At 39.3% G+C, this 25,985-nt stretch overlaps 1 protein-coding gene across 1 annotated transcript in view; it reads right to left on the bottom strand.

Annotated features, from left to right (window-relative positions):
• The window catches only part of Cplane1 (ciliogenesis and planar polarity effector 1), a 79,183-nt gene extending 55,963 nt beyond the window's left edge, over positions 1-23,220 (bottom strand). The window contains exons 1-16 of the mRNA XM_028767630.1: positions 23,175-23,220; positions 20,675-20,803; positions 17,852-17,987; positions 17,637-17,756; positions 16,455-16,687; positions 14,686-14,792; positions 13,245-13,401; positions 12,467-12,570; positions 11,814-11,996; positions 9,260-9,509; positions 8,970-9,122; positions 8,062-8,816; positions 6,701-6,909; positions 6,424-6,504; positions 3,477-3,641; positions 427-585 (exon numbers count right to left, since the gene is read on the bottom strand). Of these exons, the coding sequence (XP_028623463.1) occupies positions 427-585; positions 3,477-3,641; positions 6,424-6,504; positions 6,701-6,909; positions 8,062-8,816; positions 8,970-9,122; positions 9,260-9,509; positions 11,814-11,996; positions 12,467-12,570; positions 13,245-13,401; positions 14,686-14,792; positions 16,455-16,687; positions 17,637-17,756; positions 17,852-17,987; positions 20,675-20,755 (2,893 nt within the window). The 5' untranslated portion in view covers positions 20,756-20,803; positions 23,175-23,220. The remainder of the gene's footprint in view (positions 1-426; positions 586-3,476; positions 3,642-6,423; positions 6,505-6,700; positions 6,910-8,061; positions 8,817-8,969; positions 9,123-9,259; positions 9,510-11,813; positions 11,997-12,466; positions 12,571-13,244; positions 13,402-14,685; positions 14,793-16,454; positions 16,688-17,636; positions 17,757-17,851; positions 17,988-20,674; positions 20,804-23,174) is intronic.
• Positions 23,221-25,985: the final 2,765 nt, after the last annotated feature.

Below are 25,985 nucleotides of genomic sequence, written 5' to 3'. Positions count from 1 at the left end.
TGATGGGTGGGTGATGGGTGGATTGATGGGTGGGTGATGGGTGGATTGATGGGTGGGTGATGGGTGGATTGATGGGTGGGTGATGGGTGGGTGATGGGTGGGTGATGGGTGGATTGATGGGTGGGTGGGTGGATGGTGGGTGATGGGTGGTGGATATAATAAACAAGGGAAAAATATGAAAGGAAGGAAGATAAGCTGTAATAATCACACCCATAATCTCAGCTATTCAAGAAGCTAAAGCAAAAACCCTGTCTCAACAACAACAACAACAACAAAAAACCATCAAACAAATGAAAAAATGAAAACAAATTATAGGTTCAGAAAAGGAGACAAGCTTGAGTCCCAAAACCGTGTAAATTCCATAGGCTACAGACTTAAAAAGCATGTGAAAAAAGCAAGGTAGAACAGTTTTGTTTAGTGTATTACCTGTTTTAACATGAAGTGGAGGAAGAACATTCACACTGTGAGGCGGCAGGATGAAGAGTGGCTCATTGGTGAAATAGGCAGCCATGAAACGTGCCATACACTGGACAACTCTGACTGCCGCCTCGGGGTGTACATTTCCAGCCACTGCATTCTCAGAATCTAAGCAATAGAACAAATGACCAAGAGAGTCTCAACGAGCTATAAAAAGTAAAATTATTTAAGATAACCCCCATTCTCAGGTCCATCCAGTAATACAATGGAGTACAAGTCAACCAGAAGAGTCCCTCAGACCCCGACCCACATGCTCAGGCCAGCTGGAACCGCTGTACACTATCCCACTCCTTTCAGTGTACTGCTTGTGGTACACTGGTGGGATAAGGTGAGCACAGCTACTTTCAACACACTGCTCCAAGCTACAGCTAGAGCATTAAGACAGGAGAAGGAAATTACAGGGGCAGTGATAGGAAAAGACATAAATTATCCCTATGATATATGACTTTATATATCATAGATAATATGAACATATATATATATGAAATACCAAAAATCTCACCAGGAAACTTCTATAAACAAACAATATACTCAGTAACGTGGCTGTAGCTATTGTAGGCTACTTTGTAGGTTCTTCATTCTTCCACCCTTCTTCTCAACCCCTTTTCTTCCACCTTTTCAACCCTCCCCCCAAACACTAGACGAGAGAAAAAAAGAAAGAGGGGGGAAAAAAAAAAGAGTTCCCTGAATACAGTCAGGGGTCAGAACAGGGGCAATGTTATCATTAAACTACTTCACACTGATTGGGGTGTCAAGTTCCTTGGGGCAAGTTTGATCTTCACTGTCAGGATATCTAGTTTCTTGTTTCCTTTGCACACTACTTACCAAACATCAACCAACAACAACCAGCAACAACCAGCAACAACCAACAACAACCAACAACCCACTCTGTCTCTCAGGGCCCAAGCATTTATATATCCTCTCCAAAGTCCCCAGACTCCAAACATTACACAATTGCAGAAACTATCTGCAGCCGGCAAAATCATCCCTCTGCTGGAGCAGGAGGCACAACCCAGCTGCTGTGGACGATCAGAAGCAGCCCCCATACCCTACACCTGGGATTCAAACAGTAACATTTTTACAATATTTCTGTGTTTTTAAAAAAAAAATTCCAGAATTAAAAATTCTCACTACAGTGGCAGAATATACAAACACACAAAATCAATTTACAAAGAACAGTAGCCTTTTGTATACCAATTACAATACAGTAATCATGGAACACTCCCATTCATAATAATCTCAGTAGATAAATATATCCAAGAATAAACCTAACCTGAGAAAAGCATTAGAAGACTGAAAGATCTCCCATGTTCATGGATACTTACAATGTAAAAAATGACAATTCTGTCAAAATCAATTTACAGATTCAACCAGATTCATTACAATCCTCATCAAAATATTCATATTTTTCACCTAAATAAAAAAACTCATAGAGAAGCACAAAAGATTTCAGATAGCCAAGCAATTCTGAGTAAAAAAAGCATTCTAGAGGGATCACTAACTCAGATTTCATGCAGTGTCACAGAGGTACAGTAATAAAAATAGCAGTGTACTACACACAGACAAGCAGATCAACAGAATGGGATACCAGACCCAAACCTAAGTATATGTCATTACAACATCCAATAGTTGACAGATGCCAAAAACACAACTTGAAGACAGACATCAACTTCAGAAAATGGTGTCCTGGTTAGTTTTTTTGTCAGCTTAACACAAGCTAGAGTTATCTAGGAAGAGGACCCTCAGTTGACAAAAATGCACCCATTAGACTGCCTGTAGGCATGCCAGTGGACATTTTCTAGGAGGATCCAAGCCAACTGTAAACAATGCCACCTCAGTCCTGGGTGGTTAAGAGAGGACACTGAGCAAGCCAGTAAGCAGCACTCACTCCTCTTGGCTCTCTGCTTCAGTTTCTACACCTTTAGATCCTGGTCTCATTTCTTTTCACAACAGGCTGTACATTGTAAAGTGAAATAAGCCCTTTCTTCCCTGAGTTTCTTTTGATCAGTGTTTTGAGGTTTGGGGTGCGTATGTGTGTGTGTGTGTGTGTATTTGCGTGTGTATTTGCTTTTGTCTTGGTTGTTCTGAGACAAGGACTCTTGGCTACCTGGATCTCATTATGTAGACCAGGCTGGCCCTGAAAAAATATAGAGATTCACCTGCCTCTGCCTCCTGAGTGCTAGGATTATTGGCCAGTGTAACAACAGAAAGCAAACTAAAACAAATAGGGCTGAGAAAATTGGACATCCATATTTAGAAAAATGAAACCAAACCCTATCTTTCACCCTGCGTAACAGAGCTCCACTCACTCAAAGACCTCAATGTGAAACCTGACACTACAAGAAGAAAACAGACAGTCCTCCACAGGATACAGGGGCTGGAAAGAACTCTCTAATAGGATTCCATTCACTCACAAATTAAAGCCAACAACTGACAGACAGGATTTTGTAACACTGAAAAGCTTCTGCACAGCAAAGGAAACAATCAACCTAGTGATGAAGAAGCCCACAAAGCACGAGATAACTTTGGCAGCTAATATCCTACAAGCGCTTAAGATCCAGAACATACAAACGACTTAAATACCAAAGAACTGAGAAAAGCAAGGAATTAGGAAGCCAGTGAACATATTTTGACTCCTTGAGAGAAGTGTCTTTAGTGAGTTCTTAGATAAATCTCAAATAACAGTAATGTTATAGCCACTGAGAAGTTGACAGCCCAAAATCCACAAAGAATAACTTAGTCACTGTAAAGACAAGGCAATTTTTACATGTAAACAATTTGTTCTCTACATCCATAAAGAAAAGAAAATGCTATTAAGTCAGTGGGATGGCACATGCCTATAATCCCAGCACCTAGGAGGGTGAGGCAGGAGAATTGCCATGAGACTGAGGCCAGCATGGGCTGGTTATATGAGTACCAAGAAAGTGAAAGAAAAACACAGCAAGAGCTTTTTCAAAATAAACAAACAAATAACATACAGTGAATTTTAAAAAGTATACCTGAGCAATCGTTACTTTCTTTTACAGGTAGCTGGGACCAGTTGAGTATCTCTCTTACTAGGTGATCACATAATCCTTGAGCATCGTTTAAATTATAGCAGTAGAGGTGGCAGTACAAGAGAGACAGATAGTAGCGTAACTGAAAAAAACATGTCCTTCTTCCTCCTGAAACAGAAGAGTTCAACTTACAAGCATGGAAGGAAGGGACTGCTCTCAGCTACTGCCATGTAGGCAGCTGTGTGATGTCTGTGAAAATTCATCAAGTTATACAATTATGACACGTAGTTTTATTGTATCTGTTTTATACTTCAATAAAGAATTTCTGACTCAGTATTCTTTAAGGAACTGGCCACTGGGAGTTTGACCATGCTCCAGTGAGTATATGAGTAACACATACTGACCTTTTTTTTCCTCCTCCTTTTTGGAGGGAGGTCACAAGGGTTGGAGGGCAGACCTGGGTGCATAATATGAAATTCTCAAATAATCAATGAAAATATTATAAAAGGAAAAAAAAAACAGGGCAGCAATCAAGCATGGTGGCTAATTCCTTTAATCGTAGTAATCAGAGGCAGATGCAATAAGATTTCTCAACAAGGCCAAAATGGTCTACATTTAGAGTCTAGACTAGCCAAGGCTACAAAGGGAGACCCAATCTCAAAATAATATTAATAACAACAACAACAACAAGTCAGCAATATTAAGTCTTTTCATTTTATATTCTAAATCATTTTGTTTTCTTTTTAGTAGGCCCTAAGATGATCAATGTTACCCAAAAGTTTCAAATTCTCACTATCTTAGCATGAAGGTCTTCTACTTATTTTTACCTCAAGTTTCAAAGTGAACGAATTTAATTTTATTTGGGGTTACTACAATAAGCCCTCATGTGAACCAAGACATGACACTGTGCAAATATTACACAGATCTAAAACTTTTTACTTCACTGAATCCCTCTCCTTTATCCAGTTAACCAGATCTTAAAACCGAGAACTACATTAAACTTTTTTTCCCAAATCTACTCAACCACAATATCCACTGATCAAAGTTGCTGTGTGTCTGTTAAATTTGAACTCCATTCCATTAGCACAGATGTTGACTTGGTTCCATCTCTTCATCTGATTAAAGGTCTTGCTTTGTACAGTCCACACCCCTCCAACCATAAATGTATCAAAGTGACCTTCTTAACTGACCTATAAAGGGGCTCCTTGATTTGTAAACACATCATAAATAGAAAATATTATAAATCAAAAATGCATTTATGTGAGTTGGGAAGATAGATCTGCACTAAAGAGCACTTGCAGTTCTTGCAAAGAACTAGGTATTGGTTCCTATCACCTACACGACCCTCTGTAACTCTACTTCCAGGGCATCTACCACCTTCTTTCTGACGTCCACAGGTTGCAGGCACATATATGGTGCACAGATATGCAAGCAAATCACTTATACACATAAGAATAAATATTTAAAAAATGCAATCACATACCTAGACTACCAATCATCAGAACGCACCATGGAGTATTAGCTGCTACCCTTGTGATTGTACAGCTGACTAGGCGCTAAGACTCACCGCTGCTCTTCAGCCATGCATACTGCACAGAACATCTAGCTCACGATAAATTGGAAAACAAATCTGAAGCTTTCTAGTGAATATACATGACTTTCCTGTCATCACTAAGTTAAGAGTTTAAAGATAAACTACTGTAAATCAGGGGCTGTCTATACTTACTTGGACAGTCTTTTCCCTACAAGTGGACCAGTAGTAAGATAGCTCCATGCCACAAGCCTGACAACCTGAGTTTGACCCCAGGTCCCACATGGTAGAAGGAGAGAACTGACTCCTACAAGGCATCCTCTGACCTCCACATGAAATTCTGTAACAAATGTGCACCCCTCCACATGAATGACTGTCATTTTAAAAATTGGCTTATTATACCAGCACTCAGGAGGCAGGGGTAGGGAGATCTGCAAGCAAGGGCAGCCTGGTCTACACAGTAACTTCCAGGCCAGCCAGAGCTACAAGACAAACCATGTTTTTAAAAATAAAAAATCACTGGATGCTACTCTTTCTTGTCACGTCATACAGGCCTCTTCACTACTGCTCCCTCTCAGCAGTCCTGACCTACCAAACACTAATGCTGCATACATGGACCACACATTCTATTTTGAGCTAACAATCTGCACCTTGCCAAATTCTTAGCATCTCTCAGGTCTTTGATTTCTCTAGATTCATGAAACTGGTGGCACCTTTTATGATGTAGGGCTAATGGTATGACTCAGTTTACCTACCTTACTTAGGATCTAAACTCATGAGGAATGCTCATCCTCTGTTAACCCATCCTACTGTCTGAACTGTCTCATTTTAACTCAACTTTAAACATCAGCCTCTCCAGGATTCCCTGGAGCTGATCTGTACCTTCAGGCTTAGAGTATGGAAGTGCTCTTCTTGTGTTCCTGACCCCAACTGAAACAAAAGGTTAGCTTTTTATTCTGTTATCTCTAGTGCCTTGTGCAGTGCTGGGCTATAGCAAACCCTGAGAAAACACTGGCAGATGGAAAGGGGAGTCTGAAGAGCAGACATTCAGTTCAGCTATGCAGAGCTACAGCAGCCACAAAACAAATGTGAAGCATAGTGCTCTCACCAGGCAGTGACTACTTTTTCATCTTGGTCATACCTTTAGTTCAATATCATAAAAGATGTCATCAGTTTCTGGAACCTAGAGTCTTATGTCATTATAAAAAAATCCATGTAAATCAGATTTAACTCCCATGCTCTGTTTAACCTCAAACACTCAAATCTCTTAAAGGCCAGGAGGCTTAGCTCCGTAGTTCTCTCAGTGTCTGCAGGAAGGTGGTAGGATATTTGACGTATAGTTTTCCGTTTAGAAGCTCTGCAGCAAGTTAATTTATGTCCTTCCCACTCCAGAGTTGCTTTTTTAGAAACACTCCTTACCTTTCTCTTGGGTTTCTTGTAGAGCCTTCTTCCACAGGCAAACTGACTTTTCATATGATGCTAGCAGAAAACACTCTTCACCTAAAAATGATTTTATCCAACAGTTAGTTACAGTTGATTACATAACGTTTAAAAGTTTTGTTTAAAAATTCAGTAGATACATCCCCAGCCTGAAATTATTCTGAAAATCAAGTACGTGTAACCCATTTTGAAAACCCAAAGCACAGGCCATCACTTCACATATCCAAGGACTTAGAAAGTATTTACAGATACTCACCACTGATAGGTGTAAGTTCTAAGGCTTGACTCAAGCTATCTCCAGCCATCTGCAGGTTAGTTTGGACATAACATAACAGAGTCTTGACAAACGATACTTCAGGTGTTATATTTTCAGTTAATTCTCTGTCACCATCAGGAGTTCTTCGGCTTAATTGCGCTTGATACCACAAAGTTTTTTTGTACAATAGTCTCCAAAGAGCAATCAGTCTATACAAAAAAAAAATTAGATAATCATTAAAACCAAAATTCATGAGTGATAAGAATAAGTTTAGCAGGGTGGTGGTGGCGCACGCCTTTAATCCCAGCACTTGGGAGGCAGAAGCAGGTGGATTTCTGAGTTCGAGGCCAGCCTGGTCTACTGAGTGAGCTCCAGGACAGCCAGGGCTACATAGAGAAACCCTGTCTCAGAAAACCAAAAAAATAAATAAATAAATAAATAAGTTTAGCTCCCTTTGTCAGCAATGTTTTGCTTGGTTTCCTCACAGATCCAACAGAACAGTGACCAAGTTAATGATCACAGTCCACAATCAAAAGATATATACTGCCAGGCGGTAGTGGCGCATGCCTTTAATCCCAGCACTTGGGAGGCAGAGGCAGGCAGATTTCTGAGTTCCAGGCCAGCCTGGTCTACAGAGTGAGTTCCAGGACAGCCTGGGCTATAAGAGAAAACCTGTCTCGAAAAACCAAAAAAATAAAAAAATAAAAGATATATACTATGTGTGGCAAATGCATATAAGGACCACAAGATCTTCACAAAATTTTTATGCACTTGTGTACATTTTTCATTATGTACTTAACTTTTACTATAGACTTTCAAGATCATTATGGCTGCCCAAGACCACCCCCGAAAATGTGTGGATTTTTAGTATTTGGGGAAAAACCCAAAACAATTTTTGACTGACAAATAAAATTTATATAGAGAACCTGGAAAGATGCCTCAGAGGTTAAGAGCATTTGCCTCAGAGGTTAAGAGGACCTGAGTTTGCATCTCAGCACCCACTGTGTGCAGCTTACAACTGCCTGCAACTTCATCTCCAGAGGATTCAATAAACACAAATACACAGACATAAACTAAAAAAAAAAATGTTTAAAAATCATATGGATATATCAGGAAGATGTGCTACTATTCTGAAATGGTACTTAAATGTTTTTAAATTAACATATTTTAATACTGGAATTTGGTGGTTACAAAGTTTCCTTCTAGAGTGAAAAATTACTCTGTGATTAGTACTAACAGTTTTAAAATCTAAGTCCTAACAGTTTTAAAATCTATTAAGTATACTAAAAAGTACCAAATTATACATTTCTTATTACAGTCTAAGAAATCTAATGGTGTTTTACTAATATTAGTAGTCTTACCTGTGACCTGGCTTCTGAACAAGATTTGTCACTTGAGGATAAATCTTTAAAGAGGAGTTCCAAGACCAATTTTCCTTAGAAGCTTGAAAGACAGGTACCATTAACGAGTCTAGCTCTGCTGGTCTACTTTCGCCAGCTGCTGCTGGAACAGCCTCAGGCTGAAGAGTGCATACGCCATTTAAAAAGTCAGTCACAGTTCGGAGTAAAGAAAGGCAAGCTAAAAGCTTTTCTGAGAATAATTCATTTTTTTGTGGCTGAGTCAATAAAAGCTTTACAGTATTTGTGGTGAGCTTTATCAAATGGCCCATATTTTGTCTATATCTCACATCCCAGTAGTGAATCGATAAACACTGATGAAAAAGTTGAAAGATGCAAAGTATCCATGTGTTATGCTTCAGCCTCTTATTTAAAAGCAGGCCAAACGTAGGCAAAGGACATTTTATAAACTGAAGAATATAGAAAAAATGAGTGATGCAAAGTACTGTGTAATTTAACATTAACTTTTTTTCTTTTACATTTTTTGAAATTCCTATAGTCCAAGCTGCAAGTAGTTTTTTCTGGATACAATGAAGTTCTGCAGTGGTTCTGTCTGTCTCCTTGGAATCATCCTTTGCATGAACTGTATCAAACATAGATGCAAACTCCAGTCTTCCTTCCTTGACAATATTAAATAGATGATCTTTTCTTTGGTTACAAAAAGAAAATGAATTGTTTAGAAATTGTTCAACTTCATTAGTTTCTTCTCCTTCAAAATCCTAAACACAAGAGGAGAAATATTTAATACCTTTCAAGCCTTATGCATAGAATCACTGTGTTATTCTTAAATTTCTATTTCCTTTAACAACAAAGAACAAAAACAATAAACTAATGAATTTCTTAGAATAAAGTCAGTATATACTAATAAGTACCTGAAAATCTGAGGTTTCATTTAACTTCATTGTTTCTTCTGCCTGCAAAAATCTGGGGACAGTGCACTGTACTGAACTTTCCTTTCCTTGACGCTTTAACAGGCTAGACCTCAAGGAATCCAGAGATCGCAAATTCAGCCCTTTGTCCTTGGGCTGTAGAAAAATAGACAAATTACTTCCAAGAAAGATGTTTATCTATAAACCTAAAGCAATTAAAACTTGGAGTGCCAAAAAGGCTATTATTACTATCAACAGTTTTAACGTGGAAAGGACACCCAACGGCACTGTACCTTAGACAGCATCATCCTCTGGTAGGCTTTCTCAAGCCTCTGGGTTGAATCAAGAAGCAAGGTCCTCATGAGCACTGTTGGAGACGGGTTATCAAGAAACCGAAGGGTTGTGACCATGTAGCCATCAGAGATAATAAGGTAGGGTAGCCGCGAATGTGCTTTTACAGAAAACCTCTGTCTCAAAGGATCTCTCTCAGAGGCTGACGAATCTACACAATTATTTGAATCTTGAAATGGAAGCTGCTGTGGTCTAGCAAACAAACATGAAAAGTCAAGAATCAGCAAGAGAAAGGATCTTAAAGGAAGTAATATACATTATTCAAAACAAGGCGAAGTCAGCACACAGAAGGAGAGCAAGCAGAGGAGACAGACATGAAAGCATTAATCGTGTATTTGTCTTCCAGGAACATACAGTAGTGAAAACATATATCCTTATATGTTTCCAGATTTTTTTCCTCAAATTTGTGGCATTTATTATGTTTTTTAAAATTATATGCAACCTGTTTCAAAAAAAAATTGTGGAATCTTACTTTTATTATTAAAGAGTTAAGTAACTGACTTTCCTTCTAAAATATATAAACACAGGAACAGAATTACAAAAGTTACAATCAGTACAATTGTTAATAAGGAGAAAAACAGAAAGAAAAAAGGACATTTGGAGAATATAATCGTGAGTTACATTTTATAAATTTGAGTCACATAAGTATACATATCTATTATAATGATATATAGCAGACTCTGATTATGTAATATAGCTGCTTATTATATTTAACATTTTATAAATATGAAACAGATTAATACATTGCAATTTGTTGGGCTAGAGAATTATTAAAATACAGATATGAGAGACCTGCCTACCACGTATGAGGTCCTGAGTCTGATCTTTAGCACTGCACAAAGACAAGTCAGGATGCCCAAGATTTCTAGTAAAGATTGCTTTTTATCAGCCAAATGTCCAACAACAGATCAGTATGTATGGAACCAATAAAAAACAGTGCCTGGGGCTCAGCGGTCAAGAGCACTGGCTGCTCTTCCAGAGGTCCTCACTGAGTTCAATTCCCAGCAACCACATGGTGGCTCACAACCATCTATAATGGGATCCAATGCCCTCTTCTGGTGTGTCTAAAGACAGCTACAGTGTACCCATTATTATGTACTTATAATTAATTTTATTTGGTTTTCTTTGAGACAGTGTTTCTTTATGTAAACCCTGGCTGTCCAGGCACTTTTTTTTTTTTTTTTAAGACCAAGCTGGCCTTGAACTCACAGAGATCCACCTGCCTTGGCCTCCCAAGTGCTGGGATCAAAGGCATGCACCACCACAGCCTGACATAATGCCTAACTTTTAGTGACAAATAAATGCTAGTAGAAAACTGTCATTTCCTGCAGTAAAGTATTTTCTTTATTTTTAACCTTTTGGTTATACATTTTATATGTGGTTCTCAATAAGATAAATGCTGAGTAAGTTTTGGTTTACTGCGTATAGTTAGATGTATAGAGAGAGCTGTTTTAAAAATGAGCTCATGTTAAAAATTGTGTGAGGAGATGGGTGCAGTACTAGTGGAGGGGGAGGCCTCAGACAGCTGGAGTTTCAGGGGGACTGACTGCCCCACATAGATGCTGGGGACCAAACTCTAGTCTTCCAGAAGGGCCTGAAAAGTTCTTAAATGGTGAGTCATCTCTCCAGCCCCAAGAGCTATTTTTTAGATAGAAAAACTGGAGGTGACTTTTGAAATTTATAAGCGTATAGAAAGGAAACAGACACTGGTACATCCTTGATTTGTTTAGCAAAAAAGCAATGCTTAATTTTTAGTGACAGATTAATGTTAGGAGAACACTGTTAATTCCTAGAGTGAAGGTTTTTTTGTTAAGCCTTTATATTTTTATTTTATGTATATGGGTATTTTGTCTGCGTGTATGTCTGTGAACTTTGTGCATATGGTGACCAGGAAGGTCAGTTAAGGGTGTTAGATCCTCTGGGACTAGGGTTACAGTGTATATCCTTACTTTATTCCCTCAGTCCTAGAAGACAATCTCATGAGAAAAGAAACTGAGAATTAAAAAAAAATATATCACTTACTGAACTAGGAAATAGAAAACTAGTATTTGAAATGATTTGTCTAACTACAAAGTCAACTTGCTTCCTTCTTTCACAATTAAAGTCCAAATCACTCTATATTGTATTAGTAACAGATTTTGTCCTTTGGGAAAATATGTTAATTTTTAGTTACTAAGTTATCTAAGCACTACATTTTTAAAATAATAAACATCATGTTTTATTGTCTTTTATAGTAAAGATAAGTTTTTAGTACTATTAAGAATTTAAATAACTTTATACTTACATAGTCACAATGTCAAACTTTCACCAGGATTAAGCCACAAAAAGAAACAGGAAGAAAACTATAAATAATTAGGAACAGATAAGAAATAGATATTGACATGACAGACTCATAGAAAGAAAAAAAATTGAGGGATAAATTGTTTTTGTAAAAATATAATAAAATTAATCACCAAAGAAAATAAGTTAGTAAACAAAACAATTTAAATTTCTCACCTATATGTTATTAGTGGATGAAGAGGAATAAATTCAGCTGGCCCAAATTCTATAGAGCAACCAAACGTAACTAGCGTTAGCAATTCTCCTAGGCACGTCAATAAAACCAGGGAGCCACGTTTTAATACACAAGCCAGAAAAAGACTGTCATGCGTCCAGCTGATGTCACCAACCCAATATGACCTAGAAAGGGCAAATGACAGTTTTAGAAAGGACTGGATAGTAGGTAACTCTCACATAAATTTTGTGAATTTTATTTTGTAGAAGAAAAAAAAAGGCTTACACATATCTTCTATTCCAATATCGTTCCAATTAGACATTTACTTAGATTTGTAAGCAATTCAAAAATGAAAATACTCCCCAAAGTTGAGGCACTCCTCTTTTGATGAGAATGAACTGTAATCTCACTGGCACCCATGGCCAAGACTGACAGACCAATTCTGAGACTGTGCCTATCTGCTCTTCAGCCTCACAGAAATCCACTCACCAGCACACTGCCTTTTCCTAAGCTGTCCCTTGTTCTGTAATTCTCTGGCAGCATCATGTGTCACTAGAATAAAAAGCAGCTCCTAACCCTTTTGACAGTGGCAGACATAGTCACTACTGGAAAGAAAACAAAAGGCCTCCTTAGAAATAAGTACATGTGTTCTTACCTGGTAAGTGTAGCTGGGACCACGGGATTCTTATTACTACATCCTTTAAGGCCACCACAGACAGTAACAAAATTCATTGTGTTTATAAATAACACCTGAGTTGCCTAGATGGGGGGAAACATGACAAGCAATGAAGTTATCCTGCTGTGTGCATTGCTGACAATACTGGAGGCTGAGAAGGCCATTATACACTGCTATAAACAGTCTTTCTAAGTCAGACCGTACTGACAGCCCGCCATGGCTCTCTGCTCAGAGTATCCTTAAACTTGAAATCCTCCCACCCTTGCCCTGCAAACTGCTGGGGTGAGTATGAATGCAGACCTGCTCTCCGCTCTCCTTCCCTCTGTTTCTTCTATCCTCCTTTCACTGTTCATTCTGTGTTGCTGTGTTGAGACAGGGTTCTGCTATGTAGCCCAGGCTGGCCTTCAACTCAGATCCTCCTGTCCCAGTGTGCAAAGTTCTGGGATTATAGGCATTTGCCACCAAGCTAAGGTTTTGTTGTTGTTGTTGTTGTTGTTTTTGAGACAGGATTTCTCCTTGTAGCCCTGGCTGTCCTAGAACTCACTCTGTAGATCAGGACGGTCTCGAATTTAGAGCTCTGCCTGCCTCCCCAGTGCTGGATTAAAGATGTATCCAGCCAAGGTAAGCTTTTTAATTTTGTATTTCTCCAGAATAACTTTTGAAAATTATGGCAGCTAATTTATATAACTTACACAATCAACTCAAAACATCAATTTTAAAACATAAAGTAGTAGTAAGGACAGAGGTTATTACTGACCGTTGGGTCTTTCTGATTAAGAGTTACTGCTAGGGTAAGGCCATCTCTTGAGAAGGCAGAGATCAAAGCTCCTCGTGACTTTACTGATGCACACTTAGGGGTCAGATTGGACAGAAGACATTCCTCTTGTGCCCAGTGAACACGGAATGGGAATGACCTAACAAAGTAATGAAATAAATGATAGCAAGCTTTAATAATTTTGTTTACTTAGTTTTGATGTGTGTGTATTTTGTTTTGGAGATGAGGTCTCAATATATGATCCAGACTGGCACTGAGTTCCTAGGAGCAAGTGAGCCTTCTTCCTCAGCCTCCCAAGTAACAGGCTGCAGGCATATGAGACCATGCCAAATTCATACAATAATTCTGAAGTTGATACACAGTACATAATAAAAAATAAAAGGGTAGACCTACACTTCAGGACATGGAAATATATGTATTGTTCAGTAGCTGTCAGTCAATCTAGTTTGGTGTTGGAGCTTTCTAAATAGAGTTATGTTCCATAATCAAACCTAAATATACCTGTTTCAACTAAATGTTTAAACATTCATGTGCCAGAAAACATTCTACTGGAATCATTAAAACAGGGAAGAGGGCTGAGCAAGATGCTAGGGATATGAATACGAGCAAGATAAATGGATAAAGAAACTTATTTGTTATGCAACTAATGTACATTAGCTTAAAAACTGAGAAAAAAGTAGGGAAAACATACCTTCTTAGATTATGCCAATTTCCCACATTTGTTCTGAGAGATAATTAGATAGATGTATAAATTTACTCACATACTTACAAACTTAACTGTTTTACTTTATGTGACTAACAATGTACTGTTAACAAAGAAAACATAAAAGGCGCATTCCTTTTCCAAAAATTACATAAGAATTACAAGTTTTTAATATATTTAGCTCTGTTTTACGAAGCTTAGAATACAAACTATTTTACTATTAAAAATTTTTTTAATTAAAAAAAAGAACTCTTGGATAGGCCTGATGGCTCTAGCATCGGGGATATACAAACAAGAGATCTCTGCATCCAAGACCAGCATGATTCACGCAGAGTCCCAGGAGAGTCAGGGCTACATAGTGAGACTTCGTCCAAAAGCACAGACTAGAACAAAACAGTTGAGCATTTCGAAGGTACAATGTAAATCCAAATATTTCTGCCCCCTTTAAATTTCAATTCATTTCAAAGTAATTATTTTTATAGTATCAAGACAAATGTGCCACCACAAACCATGCTATCTCTTACATGTTCTCCCTTCTAGGAAAAGAAAAACAAGGGAAACTGTCTAGATTAAATGTTTAAAAGTGAAAGGTGGAAAGAAAGATCTACAAAGCCAGAAAAACCAAAATGGAGATCTAAAAATCTTAAATACATACTGATCAAAAAATGACAATGCTAGTTTAAATGTGGAAAATAAGAGAAAGGGAAATATTTACCTCACCTTACAGATGTAAATATAGTCTCATACCACTGAATGGCCAGAAATGTTAACTTCAAGCATTCTCCAGAATAAAACGTAAACGAACACAGGCAGCAGTCGCCAAGTAACTGTAGATAAATTTAGTAATTTAGTATAAAATTAATCTGAAAATAAATTGATATATGAAAATGTTTCCTATAAGTGCAAAATATCGGGACCCAGCTTTTATTTTCATTTTTTAACAGTAAGCTTAAGCCTACATTATTTTTCTTTTCCCAGAAGCAAGGCCCTAATGAGAAATCAGCCTAAGCCCAGGAAAGAGCTCTTTTGGGGCTGGGGAGAAAACCCAGGGCCTTGAGCATGTTGTTTACAGTCAAGTCCAATAAGAGACACCAAAGAAAAGGAATCTGTACTGGTTTTTCAATAGCACAGTAGGGTAACTGCTGACCATATTATCAGTATTATGATTGATAATATAAAATATAAGATAATAACAATATCATCAGAGTGACTCAAAGATTAAACCTCCCAACATATTAATGTGTTTAATGCTTGATGGCATGATATATAGATTCGACTATAATATATAAATATATAGAAGTACTATATGCCACTTTATAGATATGTAAAAATACTAGTTTAAAAATATATACTGTCATTTGCTGTTGCTGGGAAGGGTGCTGTAAAATTATTCTCTTCTATTATAGTTTATATTATTTATATTACAGTATCAGCTTACTAGGAGGGAATAATAAAATTTCAAAATGCAATATTTTTTTTGTTTTGTTTTTCAAAACAGGGTTTCTCTGTGTAACAGTCATGGCTGTCCTGGAACTCACTTTGTAGATCACGCTGGCCTTGAACTCAGAGATCTGTCTGCTTCTACCTACCAAGTGCTGGGATTAAAGGCCTGTACCCGCCACCCCCTGCTTTTTCTTTTTTAAAAGAGAGATTCTCAGATAGCCTAGGCTGGTCTGAACTGATCATCTTGCTTCTGTCTCCATGATGCTGAGATTACAGTCATGTACCATCAGGCCTGACTTCAAACTACAATGTCTAACAAAAGTGGATTAGGTAATAGATGAAATTTCATACAGAGATGACGTGACACTATTTAAAATTTGCATTTTAAAGAATGAATCTACTATATTCTGAGAATGTAATGACTTATTTAACACCACCAGTCCTAACTTATTAACTTACAAAACATATACACCTTTTGTTTTAACTTGCTTGTTTATGACAAGGCCTAGCTATATAGCCAAGATGGCCTGGAGCTTAATACTTGACCCAGGATGGCTCAAACTTGGGGTAGTCCTTGCACATCTGCCTCCCGAGTGTGGGACTGAAGGCCTGTACCACCATGTTCACCAGCATGCTCAGTACAAGTCGTATTATGAACTAGGAGAGGGCTGGAGACATGACTCAGCAGTTAAGAACACTAACTGCTCTTGCAGAGGTCCTGAGTTCAATTCCCAGCAACCACATGGTGGCTCATAACCATCTCTAATGGGATTCAATCCTCTCTTCTGGTGTGTCTGAAGACAGCGACAGTGTACTCACATATATAAAATAACTTTTTTGGGGAAAAAAGGAACTAGGAGAAAGGGAAGTGTAATTTAAAACCATTTTTAAAATCATCTTTCCAAACAGTTATCTTGCATCTGCTCTGACTAGTAACAAGTAGTTATGTGATTCTACCCCTGACTAAACTGCCTCACTGACAGCACCAGTTCTTAAAGCCCGAGGGAGAGCCCTACTGCATCCACAGTGGATCATTTGGATTTTACCTCATTTTTCACAAAAACAGCATCCACCACAGCTTCTTTATCTTTAGTGGAAGGCAATAAAACTCCTTCTTCAGGGACGATCTGGGACCACTGACCCACCAAAGAAAGACTTTTAGAAGATAAGATATTCTTCAATTCCAAATATTCCCACAGAAGTATACAGCCAGAAGATGTAATAAGCAGAATTCTTTTCCCATTTTCAGCTACATATAAGTATAGTCTTGAAGAGCTTGCTAATTAACACAAAACAAAACAGAAAAATTATATTTTTGAAATCTGAATTTTTCAAGAAAGCACAAGGAGTTTTATTGTTTGGTTGGTTTGGGTTTTTGTTTGTTTGTTTTTGGGGGTTTTTTTGGTTTTTGTTTTTTGTTTGTTTTTGTTTTGTTTTGGCTTTTATGAAATAGGGTCTCAATCTATAGCGCCAGGTTAGCCTCAGACTCACTGTGATCCTCCTATTTCAGCCTTCCAAATCATTGCCTGGAAAGGTTAGCTACCTCAAGCTGTTTACACTCAGGATGTTAAAACTAAAGTATTAATAATAAAAGTACAAGCAACAATTACATTTACTACTTTTTGCTTGTTTTCTTGAGACAGAATCTCTCTTTGTAGCCCTGGTTGTCCTAGAACTTACTATGTAGACCAGGCTGGCCTCAAACTCACAGAGATCCACCTGCCTCTACCTCCCCACTGCTGGGATTAAAGGTGTGCACCACCATGCCTGGCATTAATGGTAACGTACTAGGAACTGAACCTTTGCCTTGTGCACGCTGGGCAAGTGCTCTAACACTGAGACCCACTACTAATGCTCTTTCCACCTTTTATTTTAAGACATGGTCTGCACTCAAGCTGACCTTCAGCTCAATCTGAGGGACAAACAATACTTAGCCTTCTGGCCCTCCTGCCTCAGTCTTCTCAATTGTTGGGAATACAGACCTGTACCATAAAACCTGCAGTATTATGTGACAGCAGGAACCTGTTATCACAGCGATGACAGACTTGCCAGGTTTTCTCCTTCAAACTGAATTAGGTGCAAAGCACTACCAGCCAAATTTTGGAACATACAGTACAGACAGAAACAGACATGCATACGTGCACAAACACAGATATAGTTATCAAAATAGCATTATGAAAAAAATTTATACTTTCCCCCCTCAGACAAAAATGTCAAAAACCCCCTACCTACTGCAGCTCTGATAGCCTCCTTTGGCATGTCGGTCACCTGTATCTTTTTCAACCAATCCTGATCTTTGTTCCACAGGAACAGCTCTCCCGAGGTGAGGACCCCAGACAGCCACACATCTGGTCAAAAGCAAAGTCAACGTTAGCACCACCACTCACTTTGTTTTCTTTAAAACCACAGTAAGCTAGCCTTTGAGATGTCAGCGTGACTTAACCGTTAGTGGATGTTGCCAGGAAAACAACATCCTTCAACAAAGGTTGCAGACTAGGAATCTTCTTCTTTGTTCTTCCCGACAGCAAATTAATCTCATTTATGGATTTCTCATCCAAAAGAAAAACAGCTTCATTTTCCTAAGAGAAAAAAAAAGTGAAGCTATTAGGTGATCCCAAGAGTGATTTCAATCTTGTCTACATAAGTTACTCTAGAAAGGAAAACAAAATACCATTTAAGAACAAGAATAATTTACACCACAGATCTAAAGTAAACATTAACCTAAAACCTAAACATTTTCCATTCTGTTTTAAAATGTCTTGGGTTGCGGTGTTGCTCAGTGATAGGAGTGCTTGTCCAGCATGCATGAGGTCATGATTCTGCCTCCAGGACTATAAAACAAGTAAATAATAATAAAATATCTCGAGCCAGGCAGTGGTGGCGCACGCCTTAAATCCCAGCCAGCACTTGGGAGGCAGAGGCAGGCAGGTTTCTGAGTTTGAGGCCAGTCTGTTCTACAGAGTGAGTTCCAGGATAGCCAGGGCTATACAGAAAAACCCTGTCTCGGAAAATAAAATAAAATAAAATAAAATAAAATAAAATAAAATAAAATAAAATAAAATAAAATAAAATAAAATAAAATAAAATACTTCTTGCTAAAATTGCAGGGTAAGGTGATCTAACAGCTGCATTTAAAGTTCTTTAAAGGTGAACACTCTCTAGGGGCATTAGCCAAGTTAATGTCCTACTTATGTAAACGTTTGTATGGACAACTGTTTATACTGTTTGATTAGATTAAAATGCACATGGCTATGGAAATCCATAAGCTCGTGACTCTGATCACTTTTTTTGTCTAGAAAAAGTAGGGTATGTTTGATGAAGTCTGTGGAGCCAGCAGCAGCAATGACACCTCAGAACCTGTTAAAAACACAAATTACCAGAACTGGAGAGATAGCTCTGTCACAAAAAACACTGGCTGTTCTTCCTGAGGTCCTGTCAATACACAGTACCCACACGGTAGTTCACAGCCATCTATAACTGTAGTCTCATGCAATTTTCATGGAATCTGATGCTCTCTTCTGGTATGCAAGCATACATGCCAACAAAATATTCATATACATAAAATACATAAACAAGGTTGTAAAGCATTCTAAATATTAAAAAAAAATGAAACAAGCAAACAGAAAAACACAAATTACCCGGCCCAGACTTACTGAGCTGGAAATGCTATGGAGCTCAGCAATCTATTTTTATTATTATTTTAGTTAGTGTAAAAACTACTTCAAAATCGTTTCATTACGATATTTGTAAACATACTTATCACATATGTTGCTCATATCGGCCCATTAACCTTCCTTGTTCCTTTCCTACCTCCAAGAACTCACTCCCCTGCCGTTTTTGTCTTGTATGCACATAAAGTCTAGATGAAACATGAGAAAAAGCACAGTATATTTATCTTTCTCCCTTTCCATCACCTTCTTTTGTCATAACTACCTTTCCCTGGACCCCTCCTTCCTCCCCCTGGACCCTCCTTCCTCCCACTGGACCCCTCCTTCCTCCCACTGGACTCTCCTTCTTCCCCCTGGACTCTCCTTCCTCCCACTGGACCCTCCTTCCTCCCCCTGAACCCTCCTTCCTCCCACTGGACTCTCCTTCCTCCCCCTGGACTCTCCTTCCTCCCCCTAGACCCCTTCTTCCTTCTCCTGGACCCTTCCTTCCTCCCCCTGCCTGGACCCTTCCTTCATTCCCCTGCCTGGACCCTTCTTCCTCCCCCTGGACCCCCTCTTCCTTCCTCCCCCTGCCTGGATCCCTCCTTCCTCCACAGGGTCCCCTTTTTACTTTCATGTCACATATGTATTTATTTTTAAATGCAGATTTTTCACATTTTGAGAAAATACATGGAGAGCTTGTCTGTCTGTGTTGGGCTTCTCTCGTTTATAACAGGATGATCTCTAGCTCCATACATGAGCCTTCAAAATTCTGCTTTTATGGCTGAATAAATTTCACTTGTCCAGACGACTCTGATGAGTACAAAAGTTAAAAACGCCTGGGCTGGAGGATGGCTCAGTGGTTAAGAGTACTTGCTACTCTTCCAGGGGGGCCTTGATTCCCAGCACCCATGTGCAGCTCACAACTGTACCCCCTTCTGTCCTGTGGGACTAGCCATGCATGTAGTGTCCTTACATACGTGAAAGAGAAACATTTATACACGGAACATTAATTTTTTTTAAGTAAAGAACTTCCATTACAGGTAAGTTATTTAAGGGTAGAATTTCTCACTGAAAATTTGAATCTTTATGTCAATGATCATTATAATTAGAAGGGGATTATATAGGTTGGCCCACTCTGAGGTGTAAGTACTATATCATATTTTATGAATGGCATTCCTGGATTAGCAATGCCTTATGACCCACCTCTCCTATTCCAGCTCTAAGGTTACTTTATAGCACACTCACGAAAGACACAATATTAGGAAAACACTCCACTGTTTTGGTAGTGCAAGTATAAGAAATTCAATACTCCCTTGATATGAAGACACTTCATATGAAGAAAAAAACTGAAAACAAAAGCTTTCATCTAGATAGATGACTCAATTCTCTGTAAATGCTAACTTACGTATTATAACTTTGACACACTCAGCCACCATACCCATACATGTTTTCTAAAAATGCTAACTTGTACATTATAACTTTAACATACATACACACACACACACACACACACAGTTGTTGTTTTTTGAGGCCACAGACTATTCCTATATCTTAAAAGGAAAAGCACATATTTAACATATATAAATCCCGTAGTATATGAATAAAGGAAAACTCACTTGACCCAACCAGGATACTCTGGGCCAGGGTTTTCTCTGTTTGATACTTGTTGATGTCAAAACTTCTAATCTCATTTCCATGTTTGTTGAGAGACCAATAACCAGTCAAGCAACACCAGTCACAGGGTCCTGTGAATAACAACGGCAAGAATAAATAGCCTGTAATAGTTACAAAGGACACTGACAAAATAACGGATGAAAACCGCCTAAGTAAGGGAGGAGAGATTTTCTGTGGCTTCGTTTCAGAAGGCTCAACTCACAGCTAGTTGTTCGCATAGAATACCATGCTGTAGGAGCACAGGGAAGAGGACAGTCTTTACCTCACAGGAGAAAGAAAGCAGAGAGATAGGGATAGTGGACCAGGTATAACCTTCAAAGGTGCACCCCTAGTGACCTACATCCTCTAACCAGACGAAACTCGTGAAGTTTCCAGAAACTCCCAAAACAGCATCGCAAGTTGGGGACAAAGTAATCAATCAAGCAAATGAGCCTGTAGGAGACATCTGTAGTTCAAATGGTAACAGTGAACATGTTAATCTGAGAGTTCAAGATTTATTTATTTAAAAATAATTTAGGTATTTTTATTTTATGTGAATTGGTGTCTTTCCTGCATGTATGTCTGTGTGAGGCTGTTGGATCTCCTTGGAGTTACAGTTGCAAGCTGCCATGTGGGTGCTGGAAATTGAATCCAGGTCCTCTAGAAGAACAGCCAGATCTCTTAACTGCTGAGCCATCTTATCCAGCCCCAATAATTCTCTTTTTAAGGTAAAAAATTGCATTCTGTATTTCATCCACGTCCTAAACGAAGGCAAAATGTATTTGCTTAACACATTACTTCTCAGATAGTGGCCATAAACATAAAGTTTCCATATGATCTGCATTTCTCAGTGTAGCTGACTATATTTTAGTAAAGAAGGGCAAATTCCCTAGCCTCCTGCTCTTCCACTGACTTCGCTACTGCTCTATTCCCTTGATGTTAAGGTAGACTGTGGGATTACTTTGGCCAAGAAAGTACACTGGAAGTGACGGTATGAATATCCAAGGCTAAATCACAAAAGGTGAGAAAAGAAATCTCTGGAGTAACCAGATAAAGCAAACTGCCATCAGCCCACACAGCTGTAAGCAAGTCCAAACTAGCTCATCTGAAGAAGCCTAGCCAGTCCTGTTGCTACACATGAAGTTACAGCTACTCCAGAGGCTGAGGCAGGAAGACTAAATTCAAGGCTTTTCTGTGCCAAGACTAAATTTATGGCCAGCCCGACCCTGTCTCAAAATGAAAAGTAAAAAGAGCTTCGATACTGTTCGGAGCTCAGCACTGTTTTGGCATGTGAGGTTCTCAGTTCAACAGTAGGGCTTACAGACTTGTTCCCCACCGCTTGCAGCTTCCACAGCCTTTCTTATACAGCCCCAGGACCACCAGCCCAAGGGTGAGCTGTCTCATACGGATCATCAATCAAGAAAATGCCCCACAGGCTTGGCCACATACCAATCTGGGGGGAGGAGGTACATGCAGGGGCGAGGAGGGGAAGGTGTTCAACTCAGGTTCTTCCCAAATGATTCTAGTTTGTGATAAAACTAGCTAACCAGTATCAGTGAGGAAACAAAAAGCTCAGGTGTTCCAAATGAAAGAGGATTTAACTGCACAAAGCAGCTAAATGCAGGGTTTTTATCCTGCATCAGGAAACAAAAAAAATTAAAATAAAATGCTATATTATTCAATGCTGTTTCCTAAATCTGATGGCTACTTACGTAAAAAAGCATTACTAGAAATATGCATTGTACTGAATATGACAAGTGAATATAAGAATGGAAAATACATGCAACCATCCTCAAACCAAAAGCTATTTCTAGGTAGTTAATAGTTCCTAGATACTATATATTTGCACATGCAAAGAAAAATAAAGTACGGCAAAACATAAAGAAGTGAATAAAATAGTCTGAATAAAATACATTTATTTATATTATTTTTACAACTATAAAAGTAAATACAAAATTGATAAAAGGCAACTGGAGAAAACACGATTCAGTTACTCATCATTAGATTCTACTCGTGACTATTCTAATAGATATACTGGAGACATCGTTAGTTTTGGTTTTGAGGGGTTAATTATACTATGATTTTGTTTAATGAGTCCTTACTTATGAAAGAGAAGGATTTATGCAAAGTTTTTGTTTGGAAATATGTAGAATTATATTTTTTCAAGTAAAACGTTAAAGATAAAAAAGACAGCAAACCACTTCAAGATTTCGGGACGGTGCGATACAGAATCACGTACAACGTCTCATCACATAGAATTCTAAAAATCACCTCCTGGGATGCAGGAAACACCATTTTCTGACGCATACCGCAAAGCCTCTCAAGACACTGATGCTACTGGATAGAGATCAAGCACCACACAACAGGAACCGCTAATGGTAGAATTGCTAAAAACTCGCTCCATCGAGCAAAAATATATGACAGGAGTAATAGCCCAGTCTAGGGGAAAGGGGGAAAGGGTACCTTTATTTCAAACAAATCGGAGTGTGCAATTTCAAGAAAATCATTGAGGTCCTGAGGTTGCTGCCACGGAGGATGCTAGGAACCGGCGTCCATTCCTCGCTGCAATGTTGTCGGCTGGGGTCTCCTCAGAAGTTTCCTTGTGGCTGTGGCCGAAGTGTCCTGCCCGAAGGTCCCCCATGGAGGTGTGAGGGGCCACGGCGGGGAGGGGGCGCCTGCGACGCCAGGGAGGACCGGGGCGAGACGGCGGCCGGCCGGGAGGAAAACAGAGGTGCCTCAGCTAGATGGGAGACCCTGAGAGGCAGGAGGCGCGGGGGCCGAGCCCCTGGGGAAGGTTCCAAGGCCGTTACCTCACGCTGAGGTCCGCAGAGCCTGCAAAAGCGCTGTGTCCTGAAGAGAGGCGAGGAGGCCGCACCCGCCTCCCCAGAGCCGTGTCCAGGAGACGCGTGGGCGGGGCGCCCCACTGCGCATGCTCCGTGCCGCCCAGTGGGCGGACACCCAGCGGCTCCCCGGGCGGTCTCCTGGCTGTCTCCAACTTCTCCCCCCGAGTTTGGGGAGATCGCTGCCAGCCTGCCAGAGTGAGTCTGCTCCACCGAGTTTGTCCTGCCCTCCCGCTCTCTCCTCAGCTCAGTAGTCCCTTCTCTCTCCATCCATGGCTTCCTCTGGTGCTAGTCTGTTGAGTTTCTGGGCTCTGCGTGGAGCTTGGCAGAATGCTTTAAGAACCAGCACCTGCGCTGTTGAGAGCAGTTGTTGCATTTGTAGAGGGCATGATTTCAATTCCCAGCCCCTACAAGGCGACATAACCCTGAGTAACTCCAGTTCCAGGGGATCTGACACCTTTTTCTGGCTTCTGTGGGCACCAGGCACAAAGGTGGTGCAATACATTCATGCAAGCAAAATACTCATAAAATAACAAGTAAAAACAAAAACCAAAAAACCCAAACACCTTAAAACTGCCTAGATGAACCCTACATAGACCTAAAAGAAAAAGGTTGACTGCTATCCATACGTGAGAATACTAATGAAATAAATTTTTCCTGATGGGGAGCTATAGAACATACTTTTCATTTGTACAGATTTAATTTTTCTCTTCAGAAGTGTCTATCTAGCTTATTTACTCTATTTTTAAAGTAGTTTTTTTGGGGGGGGGGTCTTTATAGATTCTGGATATTAGACCTCTGTTAGATAAATAGCCAGCAAGTATTCTTTCCCATCCTGTAAACTGTCTCTTGAGTTTTGTCTTCTTTGCTATGCAAAAAGTTTAGTTTTATGTAATTCCACTTGCCATTTTTTAAAATTTTGCTTCCTATGCGTTTGGAATCCTATCAAAAAAAATCATTATTTACAACAATATCTTTAACTATTTCCCATATGTTTTTTTTGTTGTTTTGTTTTAGGTGTTACATAAACAACTGACTCATTTTGAGTTTATTCTTTTCCACATTTATTTGTGTAGAGGCACACATCTATGGCTCATATATAGAGGTCAGGGGACAAATCCTAGCAGTAATTTCTCTTCTTCCACCATGTCGGCTCCAGTTCAACTCAGAGGCTTGGCAGCAAGTATCTTTACCTACTAAGCCATCTTTGCCAGGGTACTGGTTGAGATGGTGGTTGATATGCAGTAAATATCCAATTTTCCTACTGGCATTCGATGGAGAATCTGTCTTTTGTATGGTTTTGGCACCTTTGTCAAGAATCAACCAGCTGGAAATACATAGGGTTATTTCTGAGCACTCCAGTGTGTCCCATTGTTCTGTGTGTTTGTCTTTACACCAGCACAGTGCTGTTCTGATACTATGGTTCTGTGTGTGTCTTCAAGTTAGGGATCGTGAGGCCTTGAGCTTTGCTCTTTTGTTCAACATGAATTTGGCTATTAGGGATCTCTTTTGCTCCCATATAAATTGTAGAATTGTTTTTCTAGTTGTGTGAAGAATGTAGCTAGTATTTGAATGAGGTTGAATTAAATCTGTAGATGGCTTTGGTTAGTTGGACTTTTTAATAATATGAATCCTTCAAAGTCTCTCATTGGCCTGGAGTCAACTATTAAACCTGACTACATGGCCAATGAGCCCAATGAATCCTGTCTCTAGTTTCCCCACATTGGAAATAAAAGAGCATCACCATGGCCACCTTTTTATGTCAGTGTTAGAGACAGAATTCACATCCTCATGCTTGCAAAGTCTTTTTCTGACTGACCCATACTCCCCCAGTCTCATACATTACACACACACACACTTTTTCTCTGTATGGTTGTTTGCTTGTATGTATGTCTGCATAGTGTGCATGCCTGATGCCTGTGAAGGCCAGAAGAAGGCATGGTATCCCCTAGAACTCAAATTATAGACAGTCATGATTATAGCCTTCATGAGGGGGTAGGGAGTAGCAATCCAGGTCTTCTGGAAGAATAGTCAGTGCTCTTAACCGCTGAGGCATCATCTCTCTAGTTTCTAGTTCTACACTTTAATCAGTGGTTTATGGGTCTTCTTTCTTCTTGGAGTTGGGTCCTTGAGGACAAAGGGAGCAGAAGCATCGAGCAGGTGTCAGATGGCTGTATGACTGAAGGACTTCTGTAGACCTCTGCAGTGAGACAATTCTACTTTATTGTTCCAGGAATAGGGTATATGAGGGCTTTGGGGTATGGGTTGAAAGGGTTAATATTGGTCATAACACAGTATCTAATTATCACACAGGCAGGAAGCCAGAGAGGGACTGTGTGCTGATATGTGCAAAGAGCTCTGCACAAGTGCTGGGATCAAAGGCATACACCACCACTGCCCGATATATATATATATATATATATATATATATATA

This window comes from Grammomys surdaster, unplaced genomic scaffold (assembly GCF_004785775.1).
Source record: "Grammomys surdaster isolate TR1022 unplaced genomic scaffold, NIH_TR_1.0 174, whole genome shotgun sequence".
Taxonomy (NCBI): Eukaryota; Metazoa; Chordata; class Mammalia; order Rodentia; family Muridae; genus Grammomys; species Grammomys surdaster.
This window is presented reverse-complemented; position numbering and strand designations above follow the sequence as displayed.